The sequence below is a fragment of the Meriones unguiculatus genome, chromosome 3, assembly GCF_030254825.1.
Source record: "Meriones unguiculatus strain TT.TT164.6M chromosome 3, Bangor_MerUng_6.1, whole genome shotgun sequence".
In the NCBI taxonomy this organism is placed as follows: Eukaryota; Metazoa; Chordata; class Mammalia; order Rodentia; family Muridae; genus Meriones; species Meriones unguiculatus.
In genome coordinates, this window is record NC_083351.1 from 12,108,081 (window position 1) to 12,129,259 (window position 21,179).

General features: G+C 52.5%; 1 protein-coding gene across 2 annotated transcripts in view; it reads left to right on the forward strand.

The window, feature by feature from the left end:
* Positions 1–21,179, forward strand: part of Igsf21 (immunoglobin superfamily member 21) — a 206,354-nt gene that overhangs the window by 170,412 nt on the left and 14,763 nt on the right. For both annotated transcript variants that reach the window (XM_060379175.1, XM_021628086.2), the window contains exon 4: positions 827–945. In XM_060379175.1, the coding sequence (XP_060235158.1) occupies positions 827–945 (119 nt within the window). The remainder of the gene's footprint in view (positions 1–826; positions 946–21,179) is intronic.

Here is a 21,179-nt window from a genome sequence, read left to right on the forward strand (position 1 = left end):
CTAGTGGAACTATTTGGGAAAATTAGGAGGTGTGGCCTTGTTAGAGGAGGTGCATCACTAGGGTTGGGCTTTGGTGACTCATGGGTGAGTCAGCCGGGCATGAGACACATGCAGGGTGAAGCAGTAAAGTGGCAGGTGTCTGTGACTGATGCTGGGGGGAAAGTAGAGCAGGGTGATGGGTGAAGAGGACCTGCAAAGGAAGGGAAAGTTAACTAGGTGGGAGGGACTCCCTCTGCAGCCACCGGGCTCTTACCAAACATACATGCCAGACCCAGTGTCTCTCTATCCTGCCTTCCGATCAGGGTGTAAGTAGCCCTCACCTGCTGCTCCAGTGCCCTGATGGCCATGGATTAACCCCATGAAACTGTAAGCAACCCCCTGATTAAATGTTCTCTTCTCTAAGTTGCTTTACTTACTCATGGTGTCTCTTCACAGCAATAGAGCAGTAGCTAACACAACCATGGTTGTACGGAATGAATGGAGCCAGGCCTCCTGCTGGTGGCAGCTAAGGCCAGCCCATCTGCACCTGCATCACCCATAGGGCATCCTGAGAGCGGCCCGTGACCAGCATGGCAGCTGTTGCGGGGCACAGGTTTGGCTCAGAGTGAACACACACTCGTCCCGCCCCTCTGCAGCGCCAGGCACAGAGCCTGTAGGCAGTGGGTACTGAACAAATGCCACCCTTCCTCCCAGTCTAGCCCACAGGTGTGCAGCGTCTTTGCGGAGTGGATGAGTGGAGCCCAGACAAGTGTGTCCTGGGGCTGGCCTCCTGGAACACTGCTAACTCAGCCCTCCGATCCTGACCCTTTCATCTGCTTCCCCGCAGGCTGCCCGAGGTCCGGATCTCAGACAATGGTCCCTATGAATGCCACGTGGGCATCTATGACCGAGCCACAAGGGAGAAGGTGGTCCTCGCCTCAGGCAACATCTTCCTCAATGTCATGGGTGAGTCAGCGTCCTGAGAACACCTTGAGCCCATGTGGTATATGTATAGGACCCTCTCCCATCTACTGCCCTTGCCTGGGAGGAGGAAAAGGCCAGACTGTGGCAAGCTGTGAGTGTGGAACCTGGCCCCAGTGGCCTCTTCTTACCAACTCATTCTCTTCCCGGTCCCATGCTGTAAGGACCCAGAGTCTGCCTCGTTCCTGATCTTCATGTGCTAGCTATGAGAAGCGCTGTTTGTTGATTGTACTAAGAGTCACTGAGAGAAAAATGACTGGTTCTGGGACAGCCAGCTAACTTGGCCCCAGAGCCACATTTGTAGAAGGTTGGCAAGGGATGTCGGTCTCTTGAACCACCTAGCTCTAGGTCCTGTGGCATGGTAGGGCTGATGGAGGGAGGCACAGAGCCTTGGGCTATGGCAGCTGTGTTTTCCACCTGAGGCCGAGGCCCTATCAGTAGAAACCCCAAGGAGCAGGTGCTGTGAGAGTCCTCTTCAGGGGATGACTGCCCAGGAGCGTCCAGGGAGGGTACCCAGCACCTCAGCTGTGACACGCTACAGAGATTCCCTCCCTGGTCCTCCCAGGGCTTTCCTGGGGTGTTGAAAACCCGGCAAGTTAGAAAACATTCTAGACCGAGTGGGGGGGGCTGGGTTCTCACCCTGGCTCCGCACTTCCATTTATGCATCTGTGACAGGAATGCCAATAGTAGTATGTGTCCATTTGATGTGCCATCGGCTGAATAAACCCTCAGTTTCCTCACCGGAGATGCAAAGGCCTTGCTCGGAATGGTCTTGGGACATTTTCCGCCAGCAGTATGCTGTTGCCAGATGAACTGACACTCTGCTGCCATTGCTCTGCAGGAATGCTGGGCCTCCGTGTCTCTGTTTTTCTTATCAAATAATATTTGTCAGGGCAACAAAGCCTGCTATGTTCTGGCAATCAATGAGAGCACAAAGGCCCTGCAGAAAGTCCTCAATCTAGGGAAATTGAAAACCTCCAAAGGCCAGACCTCCAGAGCAACATTGATCCCACCACAGCAGCTTGGGGAGGAGGTGGCATTGCTGGGCAGACTGGCCAGCTCCTCTGACAGTGCGTGCACAGTGCTCAGCCCGGCGCTGGCCACCCCAGGGAAGAAATGCAGCTCAGCCTGCACCCTCCAGGGTCTCCCAGTCCAGTGAGAGATCCAGGCCCCGTTAGTCGTCAAGTGTTGATGGAGCACCCAGGGCACCCTCTCTGGGTTCAGAAACAGGGACGAACTTTGAACAGAATGAAGTTCCTGTCCTTGGCGAGTTTGCCAAGCGTGTGAGCCGGGCATGAGACACATGCATGGGTGAAGCAGTAAAGTGGCAGGTGTCTGTGACAGATGATGGGGGGGAAAGTAGAGCAGGGTGATGGGTGAAGAGGACCTGCAAAGGAAGGGAGAGTTAACTAGGTGGGAGGGACTCCCTCTGCAGCCACCGGGCATTTTACCTAGGTGCTTGCTCAGAGCCGCACTTCCTGATACATCATCCTTACAGCTATCAAGGAAGGAACGACTCTCCTAGAATGCTACTTATTTTTGTTTTTGATTTTGAGACACGATCTCCTGTAGCTCAGTGACTTTAAATTTCCCATCTTCCTGCTCCCACCTGTAGCCACCCACACTGGCTGTCCCAGCTGTGGAAGTTTTCCCCTCGGTGACACGCCACGCCACCCACCCACAACGTCACTAGGACAGCATCACTTCCTTTCTGAGTGGTCTGCACCCAGTGACTCAGCAACTGTCAGTCAAAATCGGGGAGGGTGTGAGGATGGATTGGTGCATGGGTGTTCTTCAGTGTGTGTGTTGTGTGTCCTCACCTGTGCGTGTGTGCAATGGCCAGAGGGAGGTGTCAGGCATCCTCTGTCACTCTTGGCCAGTGGCCGGGTCTCTCCATGAACTGGAAGCTTGAGTTTTTCAGCTAGACTGGCAGTCAGCAAGCCCCAGCAGTCCTCCCTCTGCCCTCCATGCTGCACACACTCAAGAATGTATCCAGCTTTTTTTTTCTTTTTTACAATTAAAAAAATTTACGTGCATTGATGTTTTACCTAGTGCCAGATCCTCTGTACCTAGAATTATAAACAGTTGTGAGCTGACATGTGGGTGCTGGGAATTGAACCAGGGTCCTCTGGAAGAGCAGCCGGTGCTCTTAACCTTTAAGTCATTCATGTATCCAGTTTTGACGGGGTGCTGGGATCCGAACCCCAGTCCTCATGTTCACATGGCAGGTTCTCTTAATTGCTGAGCTGTCAATCCAGCTCAAAGAGGTTTTAGTTTTCCTCTCCGTGTGTGTGTGTGTGTGTACATACATGTTTACATGTGTGGAGAGTGCATGTACATGGGTGCATTTGCACATGGAAGCTAATGTTGATATCAAGAGTCATCCTCAATAGCTCTTCCACTTTATTCATGGAGGCAGGGTCTCTCAATCGAACCCAGAGCTTGCTGATACGACTTGTCCTATGACCCCACCCAGATCCTTCTCAGCCTCACAGAGACCTTCCAAGCGAGTAGAGGTCTTTCAATGCCTGGGTTCCCTTTGGGCCATGAGTGGGTGACAGCTAACAGTGAGACAGGAGAGATTTGGGTATGCAGAGAACCTCCCAGGATAGCCAGCTGTGGACAGGGCCCAGGCCACCTCCATCAAAGCCACTGTGCACTGTCAGTCCACCACAGCTACTCACAGAGGCCCCCAGGTGGAGAGGAAACCGAGGGAGTGGCCGTAATTTCATGCCTATCACATCCCGCTAGCTACGAGGTAGGAAAGACATTCGGGAGGCCCGTGAGTGACACTCAGGGCGTGTGCTGCGCACACACAGCCATTAAAATGTTTTTGGTGTTTTGTTTTTTTTTTGTTTTTTGTTTTTTTTCCAAGCTGCCGGCAAATCGTGAGCCAATTTGAGAGCTTCGTGCTGGGCTCTAGGAATATGTTACACACACGGTCACGGAAGGATGGTGAAGCTGCTTCCTGGGGGGCACAGGTCATGGGGGTGAGCATGTTAAGAAGCTTGTGTTACAAGCAATTAAACATAATGAGGCTTGGGCTCCTCATCCCCCCACCAAAGCTGCAGCCGTCCTCCAGAGAGGCCAGGGGCGGCACCGCAGCCACAGGTCATGGCATCCCGACTCTGCTGGTCCCAGCTCAGTGCACACACCATGGCTGATCACATGACCCTACAAGGGCTCTTACAGGCAGACACAGTTGTCTTTGTTTTATAGAGCAGGGAACAGAGGCCCTGAGGGTTAATAGAGCTGCCATGTGAGGGACAGAGTCTGCAGTTAGGAGGTCCTATCTGGCCTGCCTTGCCCACAGCTAGCAACACTAATTCCACCCAGACTCCAAGGGAACACCCCTACCTTTGACATAGGTCGTCTGACAGAGGCCTCACTCATACAGCCCAGGCTGGAGTACCTGGCGCTGAACTCTCCTGCAGCCACATGGGTTGTGGCACCTGGGCAAGGATGTAGGGTTCTGGAGGAGAGAGAGGAAACATCCACGAGGTCTCTATTCCCATCCCCTCATCCCCATCCTCAACCCTTGCCACTCAGCCCCTCCAAACAGAGCACTGAACTCGGAGTCCTGAAAACCAGACAATAAACTTCAGTTAAGCCAGTGGTTACATTTGACATGGGGGGAGGGGAGGTCCATGCCATTCAGCTTCTTCTCCAGCAAAAGAAAATAAAACATAAGTAAATGAAAGTGAATAGCTAATAACCGAGCCTCATCCCCAGTCCCCGCGCTTTGTTCTTTTGAGGACATGGGTCCTTAGACTAAGACCTGGCCTGATGTAACATGCTCTCACCTCAGGCTAACTATATCCATGAGGTCACGCTCTTGGGGGCTAGGGCTTAGGACTTCATTATATGTTTGGGGAAACAGTGTCAAGCCACGACAGTAGCAGAAGAGCAAGGACGGAGGAGGCTGCAATTGGGAAGCCATCGCTCTGTGTTCCCAGCCACGGCGTCACCCGTCTTTGGGCGGTTGACACACGAAGCTCAGCTATTCACGTGTTCTCTTGAGGGCACTCAGGAGCTCGAAGAGGTGATACTGCTGCTTTCCTTTTGACAGAGAGGGAAACAGAAGGGTGAGGTCGCTTCCGCTTGCCTGGGCTCCCTAGCCAGAAAATAGGAGACTTAGTCTTGATTGGTGTTTTATGGCTGTGAAGAGACACCATGACCATGACAACTCTTATAAAAGAAAGTATTTAACTGAGGCTTACAGTTCAGAGGTTTAGCCCATTGTCATCATGGCAGGGATCATGGCAGTTGCAGGCAGACATGGTGCTGGAGGAGCCGAGGGCTCCTGGACCCACGGCATCAGGAAGAGAGAGCCACTGAGCCTGGCTTGAGTTTTTTGAAACCTAAAAGCCCATTCCCAGTGACACACCTCCTCCAGCGAAGCCACACCCCCTAATCCTTTCAAAGGATTGCCACTTCCTGGTGACCAAGCTTTCAAATATACAAGCCTGGGTGGCGGTGGGGCTATTTCAGTGCCAATCACCACACCATCCATGCTGAAGGCAGCTTACCAAGCAGTGGGAACCCAGGCAAATAGGCCCTGGTGGGATGTCAAGAGGACTCCTCTTAAGGTGTTTGCTACAAGGGTGAGGCAGTGGGATCCATCCCCAGCTTCCCCATAAACTGGACGTGGTAGTGCCCAGCTGTAATCCCCTTACTCTGGAATATGAGGACTTCAAGGTCAGTCTCAGCTACACAGGACTTCGAAGCCAGCCTTCTCTATGTGAAACTCTGGTAGGAGCGAGAGCGAGCAAGCCTGCTCTCAGGGACTACCCCTCTCTTTAGAACCCTCCAGTGAGGCTGGCAGACAGAGTGAACCTTTGGACCCCAGAGCCAAAGGCTGAAGCTTTCCACACCTGGAGGTCCCAAGAGCAGCGCTAGTACAAAACACGTGCACACTAGCATGCTGCTCTGCAGAGTGTTCCGTGCTGCTTTTATTATGGGTGGGGGCGGGGGCAGTTACTGTGGCTTGTATTCCCCCCCGCCCCCACCCACCTGACTGTTTTAAGCGATCGTTCTGCTGAGTGATATAACTCAAACCCTGCCGTTCATTTACTGTGTCTAATTTGCACTCAGGGCCCTGCAATTTCTACCATAGTCAGTTCTAGAATGATCCCATCCCTCCCCAAAGAAACCCTGTAGCCATGGTCACACATTTCATCTTCCTCCTGGCTTTCCTTATTCTGGATCTTTCAAGCAACCAGGATCGTAGAAAACATATGGATCTTTGGTGATGGCTTCTTTCCTTAATGTTCTCACAGTTCATAGGTAGTATAGCATGTGTCGACACCGCGTTCTCTCTTCGCATTAAGTAGTAGGCCCACTGTGTGCATTTTCCTTATTTGTGGCTCTTTTGACTGTGCAGAGCTTTGGGTTGTTTCCACCTTGGGGTGCTGGTGAATCATGCTGCTGTGGATTCAGGTGGCTAAGTTCTTCCTTGAACATAGTGTCTGCTTTCTCCTTCTGCGTATCCAGAAGTAAACTGCTGGGTCAAATGGGGACTTGACATAACCTTTTAAGGAAATAACAGAAAGCTTTTCACAGTTGCTGTCACAGTAAGGGTTTGGGGGACTTGGGTGGCGTTTTGTTTTGTTTTGTTTTTTGTTATTGTTTCATTTTGTTTGGTGTTTTTGAGACAAAGTCTCAAAAAGAGTTAACCCAGGCTACTCTTAACTCACAGCAATCGCCTGCCTCAGCCTCCCAAACCCTAGGATTATGAACCCACTTCTTCCAAGTTCTTGGCAACACTTGTTATTAAACGCTAGAGGTCTTGGGGCTGGAGAGATGGCTCAGTGGTTGAGAGCACTGGCTGCTCTTCCTGAGGACCCAGGGTCAGTTCCCAGCACTCACGTGGCAGCTCACAACTGTCCGTAACTCCAGTTCCAGGGGATCTGACACGCCCACGCCAATGCAAATAAAATAAAAATTGAATAAATTATATTTAAAAAAAATTTAAAGGGCCAGAAGTCTTTTAGTCCATGTTAGCCATCCAGGTGGTGGGAGGTGGCATCTCCTTGAGGGTTTGAATTGTGTCCCCTGAGGAGGCTCTCGGCCATGTCCGTCTCTTCCCACGGACCGGCCAATTCATGCCCTTTGCTCCTGGTTGTTCAGCTCCATAGGCCCTTGCTCTCCTTAGGCGAAAGTCCGTTATCAGCTCTCTGGTCTGCATACACCTCTCCCTTTCTGTAGGTTTCACTTTCAGGAGGCTGACCTCTGAAGAACAAAAGGCCTTGGTTCCAGCTGTCTGTTTTATCTGCTTCTCTTTTATTGCTGTGTTGTTAGTGCCCCAGTTAGGGAGCCCTTGGCTAACGCCAGGCACAATTTACCACATATTCTTCTTCTAAGAGTTTTTATGACTTCAGCTCTTTCATTGGGCGGACAGTGTGTGCTGAGTTATTTTATTGATGGTGAGAGGACAGGGTCCAGATGTCCCAGCCAATTCCTGGGGCATACTCTCCATCCCATTGAGTTCTCCTAGCCAGGCCGGCAAACACAGGCTGGGATGGGAAGTTCTCTTAATTTTGATTTTTACGAAGATGGTGACTGTGTCTAGCCCCATTGGAGGGAGCTGTACCTCACTATATGATTCGCAAAGGGAAAGGGTGTGACAGAGCCAGGTCTCAGAAATGTCCAAGGGCTTGGACAAAAGGCAGGTGCTTTGTGGAGTATTGTCTTTCAGTGGGCAAGCCACCTCTGACAGAAAAAAAACAGAATGTTTCTCACACACCTGTTTTAAGTTTGCTTATTTAACTAATTTCTGTGTGACCCGGCATGGCTTTATGTGTACCACCTGCATGCAGGTGTCCACAGAGGCCAGAGGGCACCTGATCCCCCAAGAGCGGCAGTTATAGGCAGTTGTGAGCCACCTGACATGGACATTGGGAAGTTAAACGTAGGTCCTTGGTAAGAGCAGTAAGCTCCTAACTGCTGAGCCATCTCTCTACTCTCACACCTGGCAGGTGTGGGTTTCTCTGTGTAGCCTTGGCTGTCCTGGACTCACTTTATAGACCAGCCTGGCCTCAAACTCACAGAGATCCACCTGCCTCTGCCTCCCAGAGTGCTGGGATTAAAGGCGTGCACCATCAAGCCCAGCTCACAGCCGGCTTTATAGGTGGGTGTTGGGATCTAAATTCAGATCTCCATGCTTATCCAAAAAAGCAATCTTGCCCACTGAGCCACCCCACCCTGATCCTGGGACTCTTCATTATGTTTCACAGGCCCTATGCACACCCATGACTGGCTCGGCAGCCCTGTTACTTAGGGGCACTGGGTTCATGGGATGCTCCCCAGTGACAGTTCTTCCAGCTTCCCAATGGAAGAAACCTTACCCTGGTGGGTGGAGTTTTCCGGAAGAAAAGAACCAGGAGCTCCTAAAGATTGGTGGAGACCACTCTGCCTCCATGAGGTCTGTGCCCTTCTTCAGAGAAAGGCAGATTCCCAAGACAGGTTATTTAGAGATGACAGGGACACGGGGCCATCTGTAGAGTTCCCTCTTGTCTCAATTCTTACTGGATTGTTGTGAGAAAATACAGTGGCCAAGGCAACTTACAGAAGAAAGAGCTAACTGAGGCTCAGTGTTCCAGAGGGTGAGTCTATGACCATCATGGTAGGAAGCATGGCAGCAGGCAGACAGGAATAGGACTGGGGCCATAGCTAGAAGCTCCTATCTAGAGATATAATCTTGAGGCAGAGAGAAAGAGACACTAGGCATAGTGTGGAGTGTCTTGAAACCTCAAAGGCAGTCTCCAGTGACACACCTCCTCTAACAAGGCCACACCCCCAATCCTTCCCAAACAGTTCCACCACCTGAGAACCTAGCATTCAAATGTAGGAGCCTATAGGGGTCATTCTCTTGCAAACCATCACACCTCGCAAGAAGCCAGCACATTGCTCAAGGCAGAGATGGGGTGGGAGGGGGAGTTGGGAGCCCAAGGGCCACAGTTCATTAATGGGTGGGAACACTCCACTGCAGGTTCCTGGCAGGGGCTGCTGAGAGGCAGGACACCTGCTGGGAGAGAAATGATTGGCTCCAACCCCTGTCTGGAAGCCTGAGGGGATGAGCCACCCGCTGGGCACACACTAATTACAGTAAACCAGCCCTGATCGATCTATAAGTACAGATGAAAGGAGCCAAGACTGGGTGCTCCATAGAGGAGGGAGATGTGACAGGCTGGGATCCAGGCCAGAGCTGCAGAGAACTGAGAAGTCAGGCAGCGGACCCCAGCTCCTACCTCCTACCTCAGAAGCTCTCGGAGCCTGTCTCCCGCCCCCGTTCCTGCTACTCTGGGTTAGGGACACACCAATGCATCATGTCCCCCAGACTGCTGAAGGAGGCATCTGGGCAAACAGTGCCCAGTTGGAGAATTGCCCTCCGCTAGATCAGGCCCACTGTGCATATGGGGTACTCATGATGAGAGGCACGAAGGGCTTTGTGTTTGGACATAAATTTTCTATCTGTTCCTGAGGCTGTTTGCTGAGTGTTTATTAGCTACCAGGCATGGCTCAGCACCTGCTGGATTTTGGGTAACAGCCCTAGAAGTTATTTGTTATTTGTTTTCCTGTTTCACAAATGGAAAAAAGAAAATAAAAAAGAAGACGCTGAGGAGATGTGCCTAGGGATGCGAGTCTAAGTAAGGTAGAACAGTGCTTCCCAGGCTTGTGGGTCGTGACCCCTTTGAAGGTGGAATGACCCTTTCACAAGGGTCCCATTCCAGGTATCTTGTATATCAGATATTTACATTATAATTCATAACAGTAGCAAACTACAGTTATAAAGTAGCAATGAAAATAACTTTATGGGGCTGGAGAGATGGCTCAGAGGTTAAGAGCACTGGCTGTTCTTCCAGAAGTCCTGAGTTCAATTCCCAGCAACCACATGGCGGCTCACAACCATCTGCAGTGAGATCTGGTGCCCTCTTCTGGTGCACAGGCACACATGCAGGCAGAATGCTGCCTAAATAGTGACTAAATAAATCTTAAAAATGAAAATAACTTTATGGCTGGGGGTCACCACAACATGAGGAACTGTATTACAGGGTCACAGAATTAGGAAGGGTGGGAATCACTAGCCACCTGTGTGGAAGCCAGGCCAGTGGGCCCACCATGAAAGCTTGTGGATGGAGGGCAGAAGCTGTGTTCTTGCTTTACCTCCTTAGGAAGAACTACACAGACAGCGAGGGGACAGTTCATTAAGGGGCAACACAAAAGGGGCCCGGGTTGTGCCACACCACGCCTGTGGCTTGGCTACAAGAGGGCAAGAAGGGAGAAAGGGGCGAGATAAGGTCCCCAGTGACTTTGATGGCTCATTAATGCCATACTTAACCTCTCCCAATGCAGGCCTTCTGAGCACACTAAACACAGCCGCTGTAGGGGGAGGGTTCAGTCTTTTCTCTGCAGATTGTCCTAGGGGGAGCTCTGGGATTCCTTCCTCCGCTGTTTTCTATTCTTCTGCCTCACCACCAAACCCCACTTCAGCCCACTCTGCCCACCACCTCTCAGTGAAGCACAGCCTGGCATATTGCTTCATTTCCCTGGGCCTCAGTCTTCCTGTCTGCTAAGTGGGGGTTACAGCAGCATCTCTCCTGTTGAAGCGTGGCTTGTGACTCCCTGTGCTCCAGGGATGCTCACAAGGAAGGCTTTTCTCCCTCCCCTGTCAGCATCAGCTTCAGCAGGGGCTAGGCACAGGTGACAGCTGCTTGAAAGGCTAACAGCCAGGGGCAGATCTCTCAGCAGGATGGCGGCAACTCTGTCCTCCCAGGCTGTGTTGGCTGTGTTTGCTGCCAAGAGCTGGCAGAGTATGGAGCCAGCACCCTACCCAGACCCACCCCTCCCAGTCTCCCTGTTACTTCCTCTCTGATTGGGCACTCTTCCCTGGAAATGGGTCTCCTCTCCCATGGGGCCGCCACAAAGCATAGACAACACAGCGCCCATGAGTGGACAGGAAGTACTCAGCCTGCTCAAACAGGAAGTGCTTGGTTCACATGCCGTATGCTGACATTGTGATGGGGCACAGCAGGCGTAAAAAGGCAGAGAACGCACGAGCCAGCCCTGGGGCTGAACAGCAAGCGGCGTCCAGGCATGAGGGACCATTCTGAACTTCAGCCCCCGGGCGTGGAGACCACAGGCATGAATGCCTGGCAAGACCTGGCACAGGGTTGAGATGTTCATCTAAGCAGGCACCAGGACAACTGTGAAACATCGTTCAGTGCTCTCAGCGTCTTAGATGTGACATGGAGACCGAACACCTGGCACCTCTCGAGGCCCCCTTTCTGTCAACCAGGTGGGCAACTTCCAAGGTGGGCAACCAGATGGGCAGTGCAGGGCCTGAGATTGAGGCTGGGCTGGGCTGGGCTGCCATGAAGGTCCAGAGCAAGGGATGCAGTTCAGAAGATTCGGGCATGATGGGCCAAAGCCCTGCAAGCTGGATACAAGCATGCCAAGAGCCTGACACCATTGTCTTGAGTACCTGGAACAGGCTGGGTTCTGGAGAAGGACTAATATCCCTTCTACCCACCCACGGACCTTCCAGTTGCCAAAGCCACCGGCTGAGTGCCAGTGTGGAATAGGCAAACAGATGGGGCTGAGCTCAGAGGAGCACTTTGGAGCGAACGGAGTCATCTAGCAAGGACGGTCACTTCCCAGCTGATCCCCAAAGGTCTCAGCCTGCTGCCTGCCTCCTGCACAGGGTCCTCGAATCCGCACCCACCCTGTCCGAACACAGCTCTGCCGAGCTGGGGTGGCCTTGACAGCAGCCCACTGTGTGCCTAGAACAGACTCAGCACTTTCCATCAGCCACTTAGCTCATCCTCCTGAGGTCCTCCAGCAGGACAGCCAGATGGCCAGCGGATGGAAAGTAGAATCTACCAGACACCAAGCCTCTTCTCAGCATGGGCAGGGTGAGAGTTCCAGGCACACTGTCGGCCTGGAAGCCAACTTTACAGAAGCCTGCTTTCTAGAGGAGGAAACTGAGTCAGTTCCTGAGGGGGAGAACAGAGCTTGCACTCAGTTACCTTCCACTGTCATATTTTCTTCACCGGGGACTAAAGGTTTAAGCTGCAGATGGAGACACGGCCGTCAGAGCCCACACTGGGTGTGGCTTGGGAAATTGCTTTAACTGCTTCCACCATGCTTGTAAGTGGGAGAGCAGACAGCCTGGTCAAATAGCACACATCTCTGAGAGTATAGGGTCCCCGGAACCACAGAGCCCACGGCCTCCACCCCCCCACCTCCCCCCAGGGACAGGAACTCAGCACCCAAGGGAAAGAAAACAGGCCATGCGTCCACCCATTTCGCAACTCCCCCTTTAATTCAAACCACCTTCACAAGCGCTCCCTAGGCACCTGCTGCCAAATTGGAAGAGTGGGTTCTACTCTCCCTACAGAGGGCCTCCTAGTAGGGAGATCCTGTCAGCTGAGGGCAGCCAAGGAAGTGTGGCTGTCAGTGCAGATTTTACCCCAAGCTTTTTAAATGTAGTCAGGCATGATCCTTGGGACTCAGGTCTTCCCCACTTTAGTCAGGGAGGAAACATTCTATAGCACAACCAAAGTCACACAGTGAGCCAGTGGCAGAGTTCTCATGTAAGCCCAATATCCTGGTTCCAGAAGCATCTATGTGGCCTTCTCACTGAGACACCCACCCTGCCTTCCTGAGCCAAACAAAAGAAGCTCATCTCCCTTGAACTGTCCAGCCAAGTGGCTGAAGCCTCCAACCCTCCCCATCCCCCAGCCCCTGTCCTTCTGGACCTTCTACATCTTGCCACCCAGAGCGCCCATCTGTTTGCAGACATGCATCTGATGCTCTGCCTTCCCCCTTTCCCCCATCTGAGCATGTCCACAGGAGCACCATTAAACCCTGACAAGTGTTAGGTCAGCACAATGCTTTATTCCTCACACCACCGGGAGCAGGATTTAGTGTCTCTGGCAAAAGGTAAACCCCCCTCCCCGGGACAGGACCCTTAATTACCAGTGATATGTGATGTTGGCGCTGCAGTGCCTCAGGCCCAGTGCTGTAAAAACAGCGGGAAGGTTGAGCTTCAGCCTTCCCGTAGCATTGTGGGAGCCAGCTTCCCACAATGAAGGAAGGTGGGCTGGAGAAACCCAGAAACCCGGTGGGTGGTGGCACTGTACATTGAAGGGGAGGCTGAAACTGAGACTGAGCAGCGAGGGCTCATTCTGGGGCTCACCGTCTTGACTGCTGATCTGGCTACACTGGATTCCTGGATTTGGTTTCCCTATCTACACGGGGGGAGGGAAGCTTTCTTCATTCACTCTCAGTCACTAAAGCCTTAGCTGACTGAGGCTCATGATGAGCCAAGCCTTGGGCAGGGTTCTTCAGGGATGTTCTCATAGCACCTAACAGAAGGAGACAAGTAGGATTAGTCCCATTTTACAGAGAAGGAAATTGAGGCCCAAAGATTCCAAGGGGTACAGTGTCCATTCAGGGCCTGACCTCCAAGCTCCAGGACTGACACAGGGCTGGAAGGCGCAGTCTCTTCCTCAAAAAGTCTAGGGAGTCAGACAGGAAGGGACTCAGGTTCCTAGAAGACCAGGAATGGGAGTGTTGGGGAAGACAAGGGTGCAAGCTGAAGGATGTGGACATCCCAGGCAGGAGTCTCTTCCTGGGAGGTAGAAGCATCCTGTGGTGCCAGGTGGAGGGAGGGAAGGGTGGGACACACACCCTCCAGCAGTGTGTCAGTCACTGTCTCTTGAAGAGACACCATGACCAAGGCAGCTCTTCAAAGAAAGCATTTACTCGCCATCTTACTTACCATTTCAGAGCTTTAGTTCATTGCCAACAAGGTGGGGAGCATGGTGGGAAGCAGCCAGGCAGGCACCGGAGCAGTCAGTAGCTGAGAGTTCTACATCCTGATCCGTAGGCAGAGAAAAACAGACTCTGGGCTTGGCACAGGCTTTTGAAGCCTCGGAGCTCACCCCTGTTGACACACTTCCTCCAGCAAGGCCACGCCTCCTAATCCTTCTAATCCTTTCAAGGAGTCCCACTGTCTGGTGACTATGAATTCAAACGTATGAGCCTATGAGGGCCATTCTTATCTGAACCACCACAAGCAGGGGACACCCCTGTACGCTGGAGTACAGGGGAGGGGCAGTCAGAGGTGGCAGCTGTATTAGCCATGCACTTAGCAGGTGCGGGGGCTCAGTACTTTACATAGCATCCAGCAGAGCCCTGTAAAAGCCATTTGATGACAGACTGTAAAGCCCATTCTACGGAAGAGGGAACTGAGACACAGCGAAGATAAGTGAGCAGCCAACATCACCTAGCTATTATGTGGCAGAGTCAAGATGCAACTGTGGGTAGCCAGATTCCTAGGTCACAGGTGAGTCACGTGGGTAAGGCCAGAGCACCAAGCATGCTCTTCCCTGATGCCCCAGCATACAGAGCTGTCACCTGCTTGTGCTGGTTTGAATAAGAATAGCTCCCATTGGCTCATATATTTGAATTCTTAGTAGCTAAGGAGTGGCACTGTTTGAAAGGATTAGGATGATTGGGAAGGCTCTGAAGAGGGGACGCAGACCCTAAACCCCTGGGCTTCAGCCAAACCCCTCCTCGTGGTCAGCAGTTTGGCATCTTCTAGAATAAAGCTCCTCTCAGCTCTTCCATAGATCCAAGAAAGAGTCAGTAATGGAAGCAGTGGGGAAGGTTGAGGGTGGCAGCTGAGCTACGGCTACCCGTGTACTTATCTTCCAATGCTGCCCATCCCTTTTCCAATGTGTGTGTGTGTGTGTGTGTGTGTGTGAGAGAGAGAGAGAGAGAGAGAGAGAGAGAGAGAGAGAGAGAGAGAGCACTTGTAGGGAGACCCATGGCTGACGTCAGGAATCATCCTCAAATGCTCTTCCACCTCATTCCTTGAGGCACGGGCTCTCAACCAAACCCAGAGCTCACTGATAGAGCAAGTCTCACCAGCCTGCTTGCTTTGGGGATCCTCTGCCTCCTGAGGCTGAAATTCCAGGCAAACCACCACACCTGCCCAGCATTTACATGGATTCTGGGGACCCCACCTCTAGTCCTCATGCTTGTGGGTGACCACTTTTACCACTTAACTTCCTAGCCCTGAATGCACTTTATTTCTGAATTATGGAGGAGGAAATGTGGGAGACACCCCCCACACCCACACCCACATCCACAGGAAGCTCCCTGAAGCTTCTCCTGAAAACTGCATTATGAGCAGCAGGCGAAAGAGATGATTTACTTGCCCATAGGATGAAAAGGTTTGGACTCAAAGACTCCTGGAAAATCCACCCACCTTGGAAGGAAGGTTCTGAGCTGGAGTATGGGGTGCAGATATAGGTCCAGGAGCAGGGCTGACTCAGCTTGGTGCTTTTTAGGGGGCTGGGGAGACTGTTGGGCAACCTCCTGACTGCCATAGAAGGTTGCATGGCCCCATAGTCATTGTCTGCTATGGCATTGTTTAAGTGGGGAAACTGAGGACAGAGAGGGAGAAATCACCCCTAGAGGATCAGAGCCAAAGCCTCCACAAACCCCAGTCCTTTGACTTCCCATCGGCGCCTTTGTTTCCGGTGCAGTAATAAAAAGAACAAGATCGGCCAGGGTCTATGTGTGTCCACTGAGCACCGGAATGTCCATCTCTGTGTCTACCTCCTGATAGTGACCCAGTGTGGACAGAAACCCCCAAGATTCCTAGCCCTGGGAAAGACCAGAACCCCCAAATCCACTGAACCTGGATCCTGCTGATTCTGACACTAAGCCAGGGCCCATCCATCTCCACCTCACCCTCCTCAAGTTGGGTATGAGACAGTGCCCATATTACCCTTGTCCCAGCAGCTGCCTGGGACCACAGTTCCCAAGCCAAGACTGCAGCCTACCGGCTGGGGTTCCCGACTCGTGTACATCTAGGCAAGGGTGAGTCCTGTTCCCACCCACCAACACAGAGGCTCTGTGCGTGCTTGGAGGGACATGGCTCAGCTAGCAGGACTGTAGAGTTGTATGGTGGGGCTTCCCGAAGCCCAGCAGCCTCAGCCTGATGGTGCCTGGAGGAGAGGCTTTGGAGCGGCTCGGAGGAAACTCCCCAATGTGCTTTTCCACTTGTAGAGCCTCCCAAGTTGCCACAGACTTCCGGAGGCTTCTAGTACGCAGATGCACAAGGCGCAGAGTGAAACCGCTGGAGCGTGTAATGCGCACCTCTGTGGTGTACTGAAAACACGCCCCCCCCCCCAGAATCGGCTGGCCCTGCTGCTATAAAACACACCTGTGGCACACCCCATAGATTTCATCTCTACGCCTATGGCAGGTCTTTGACACATTTCGCTCTATAAAGCACAATTGCAGCGCACGGGACAGCTTGGGCTCACAACAGGCAGACACCCACCGAGGCTCAGACCCGGAGAACCTTAGGGCCAGTAGAGGGTCTATTACATGAGGCTGGCAGCTTCGAAGGCCAGTCTAAAAGCCTTGACAAGCAGCCAGTCCAGTCATGCTAGAAAATTGCCCCAGTTGTGGGAGGTGGGGCTTTTGAGTGTGAAGTCCTGGACCCAGGGCTGAGGAGACTCTGGAGAATTCTGCCCTACTCTTGCGTGCTGAGGCTTGGAGGACCAGGCTTGCGTTCTCCAGTCCTCTCAAGGCCACACTTCATGGACAGCAGTAACCTCCACACTGCTGTCTACTGGGTGTCTATTATGCACAAAGCCCTCGGCTCACAGGAAAACTGGGTAGGGAAGGAAGAGGCCTAAGGACCTACAGTGGTGACTGACTCAAGGAGGATGCCGACATGCTGGTCCAGAGAACACTTCTGGAGAACCAGCGGCTTCGAGGAATAGTCTAGAAACAGCCCTGAAGGGCTGGTGAGATGGCTCAGCAGACAAAGGCGTTTGGTGACAAGGCTGATGACCTGAGTTCAATCCCCAAGGATCACTAGGAAGAAGAAAACCAACTCCCACAAATTGTCCTCTGCATACCGTGGCACAAGTGTACACGCACGCACGCGCACACGCGCACACACACACACACACACACACACACACACACACACACGCACGCACACGCACGCGCACACGTTGGAAAAGCACTGGAGTGACAGTCTAGATCCAACAAGGAGCACCACTCCCTCTTAAAGCGTGGGCAGGGTTTCCTCCCCTCCCCCACCAGCCTCACTAGCACTTACTCTGTTCTGCTCACCACTCCCCTGGGGGACCCCCTGCTCTCCAAGCACTCAGCCAAAGCTTTCAGCTAAGCTGTTTATCACCCTTGTCACAGCTGGCAGGGAGTGGCAAGCAGGTGAGAGGGTGCTGCCAGCCGCTTCTCCACAGAGCAGGAGGAGGAAGGATGATGACACCTGATGCGGTTGGGCTCCTGCTTAACCCAGAGAGGTCCTCGTCTCAGGGTAGAAAGGACTCTGGGCAGCAGTTGTCTTTGCTGGCAATGACCTGGGCCCCAGAGCCCCCTCATCTGGCTATTGCCTTAGCATGGGGATCCCACAGCCAAGCTCAAGTTCACAGCGGAGGCTCAACTCTGCATCTGTGGCCCATATAGGCACAGCCTCTAATTCTCTCTCCTGTCAGGGATCACAGCACTGTGTGGTGACTTGACCTGGGTTTGCTCCTAACTGAAGATTTGAGCCTTTCCCTCCCTTGTCCCTTTCTTCATTGATGGGATCCCCTTCTACTGAGAGCTGTCACCAGGGAAGAGAGTTGAGAGAGATTTCTACTCTTTTAGAAGCGGCAGGGACTGGAGAACGTGACACCTAGCTCCACCACTCATCCATGTTACAAACATTTCTTGAATGACCCTGTGTGTTGGAAAGAGACAAGAGTCCTTCTCTTAGGGTGCTTAGGAAAAAAAGGGAGGGAGGGATGGAGGAAGGGAGGAAGGATACAAAGGGACAGAGGAAGCTCTGTGTTTGGAGCATGGTGACAAGGTGGGTACCTGATAGAGAAGGTTGGAGTTGAAGACAGGCCAGCCCAGGGCACCTCCAGGGTCTCCTGGGATCCCTGTCACCGCCTGGCTAGCGTCCTCTGTGTTCACAGAAGTGAGGTACACACACAGGAATGGGATTTGAGTTCCTGTGGCAGAATGCCTGAAGTCTGAGGCTGGAATGAAGAGGACAAAGTCTCAGCCCCTAGCGAGCTCAGCCTAGTGGGGAGACAGAGGCAGACTATGGTCACTGTGACAAGCAGCCTGGTGGGGACCAGCTCCTGGCACCCAGAGAAAAGGCCTTGCCAGGTTTGGAGGGCTGTCTGAGGAGGCCACACTTGAGAGATGAGGCAGAGTCAGGTGGGAGAGGCATCCAGGCCCAGGGTGAGTGAGACAGGGAGGCTGTGCTGGGCTGCCCTGACCACTCCAGCTGAGAGGACTTCCTGGAGGAGGCATTGTGTTGAGTGACATCTTGAAGCAAAAAAAGACCCTGGAGAGGTTGGCAAAGGATCGGAGACCCAAGATCAAGAAACCAGAGAGAAAACTGAAGGTGTACCATACGGGACATTTATATTCATGGACACTTATATTAGAGGCCACTTTTCCAGTGTTTGAAATACAGCACAATGGCTAGGAGCTGATTGAGAAGGAAGGCAGTTGATAGAGCAGGCACGCTGAGAGGAAGAATGGATTTTTCTGCAAATAATATAATCTTGGACTTGTCCATTCCTTCTTCCCAACCCTCCCCCAAATCTAATTGATGCCCTCCCTGTGAAAAATGATTCTCAGGGCTGGAGCAGGCTCAGCACCTTCACAGAGTGGTACCCGAGGGGCAGGCTGGAGGCTTCCTCCCCGAAGACAATGGTGTTCTTGGGAGGAACAGAGAAAGGGCTGCAGGCAAGCAGAGAGGAGACTTAAACAATCCTTCTGTCTGCTCAGCACTTCGCACTCTCATTCGAGGCTTCTGCCCATTTTTCTTCTGCTTCTCTCAAAACACCTGGGAGCTGGAATGTTGGCAAATGTGTCGGATTGAACCCATTTCATGGACTGGAAGGCTGGTGCTGGATGGGGTAGCAGCAGTCAGTTGGTCCAAAGCTCCAAGCGATACTAACACCTGATCTGGGGAATGGAGCTGTGGTCTGAGGTTGTTAAAGTGGGCATGGCAGGATAAGGGGGTGACCTAGCGGAAAGAACTGAACCCTGGCATGATGGGGACACAGGAGACATACCTGGAGAAGGTCCTCTGCCCACATTTCTGGTCTTCCTACACCACGTCCCCAAATTGCAAAGACAGCGAGATAATTTACAAAGCTGGGCGAGCAGCTGCCCTAACTCAGAAGTGAGTTACAGAGCCCGGAACAAACTTCCGCCTGCAAGATCCAGACAGGCCGTATTTCAGGGTTAATTTCATAAAACGGATCACCAGCCATCACCGTACTCCATCAGTATGAATTGCTGAGTCTAAAATATCTCCACCTCCCTCCTCCCTCGGTGACTGTGGGACAGAGGAGATGGAGGCTAGCCGGGCGGGAGGGCGGTGTCTCGTTGGAAGCAGCTGTGCCTTGACAGCTGCACTCAGAATTAGTCAAGGAAAATTCCAGAAGCAGATCCCTCCTCTTAAGACAAAGGGACAAAGAAGCCAGAAAGCCCACTGGCTGGGGGTTTGTGAGGTGGAGTCGTGGGGTCTGGGAGCTCTGGATACCACTGTCCCACGGAGATAGCAGAGGAACAGGAAGGAACTGGGTGAGGCGAGCCATTGCCTGAACAGAACTGAACGCAGCCAGGTGGCCTGCCTTGGAACTGGTTGTTCGTACCCCGGAGGTCCCATGTACTCTACTGCTATGCCCTCAGCTGGCTGTCTTAGAATGAATGGAGACAGGATCTCAGGCCCAGGACACGAAAATGGCTGCTTGGTTTTGAGCCTGATGGAGACCCATGAGGGAAGGAAATAGAAATAGTGGGAGAAGAAATAAGGCAAGAGTTGGGGAAAGAAAGATGGGAAAATCAGTAGAGGTGGAAATTGAACTAACTCTGGAGATGGTGGCTCATGCCTTTAATCTCAGAACTTGGGAGGCAAAGGCAGAGGGATTTCTGTAAGTTCAAGGCCAGCCTGGTCTACACAGTAATTCCAGGCCAGCCAGAGCTATAAAGTAAGACCCTGTCTCAAAAAAAAAAAAAAAAAAAAAAAAAAAAAAAGGTGGTGGAGGAGGGAGGGCTTAGGAATGTAGCTCAGTTGGTACAGTGGTTGCCTAGCATGCACGGAGTCCTGAGCTTGATCCCCAGCACCCTATAATCTAGCATTAGCTCACTTCTTTTTTGTTTTGTTTGATTAATTTGTTTGTTTGTTTATTTGTTTGTTAGTTAGTTAGTTAGTTAGTTAGTTAGTTAGTTAGTTAGAGACAGGGTTCTCTGTGTAGCCTTGGCTGTCCTGGACTCACTTTGTAGACCAGGCTGGCCTCAAACTCACAGAGATCCACCTGCCTCTGCCTCCCTGAATGCTGGGATTACAAGCGCGCCCCACCTCACCCAGCTGCATTAGCACACTTCTAATGCAAGAGGTAGAGGCAAGAGGATCAGAAGTTTAAGGTCATCCTCCACTCCATATTAATTTCAAGGACCTCATTGGCTACAGGAGACTGTCTCAAAAAAGTGATGAGGATGAGGATGGAGATGGAAGTGGAGGTGGAGGTCAAAGGGCGATTGGAGGAGGGGGTGGAGATATCAGTGGACATGGAGGTGGACAGAAGGGTATAGGTGGGGGGAGGGCTGGAGGTGGATGGAAATTCAGATGGAGCCAGGGAGAGATCTGATGATGATGGAGGTGAGAACAAAGACTCATGGAGACATCCATGGGAGTGCAGAGGGAGGTTGGGATGGGAGTATCTTGAGGGGGACCAAGGGTGGAAGGGGAAAGGCAATGTGCCTAGGAAGCAGGGGCCCGTCTAGGACAGATGGCTGGGCCTAGTCAAGGGAAAGGAAGGGGAGAAGGGATACGGTGACAGGGACGCGTGGGTGGGGCAGCAGCAAGCAGGCAGCATTCCCAGGTGGAAACAGCTCTCTGTTTGGACTCGGCCTTCCAAGGGGCAACACAAGGAGTAACGTAGAGTGACGTTCTCTCAGGACATGGCGCCCGGGGTGGGGGGAGGGCGGGGGGGGACACTGGTGGGCAGAGTGTGGGAGGCTCTGCCTCTCCACACTGATGCCGGCAGCTCCTCCTCGACATCGTCCACACAACCGCTGTGGTCTTATGAGCCTGAATGTGTGTTCACACCTGTTCAGAAATGCCGGGAGGGATGGAGCACAGCTTCTGGTCAGGC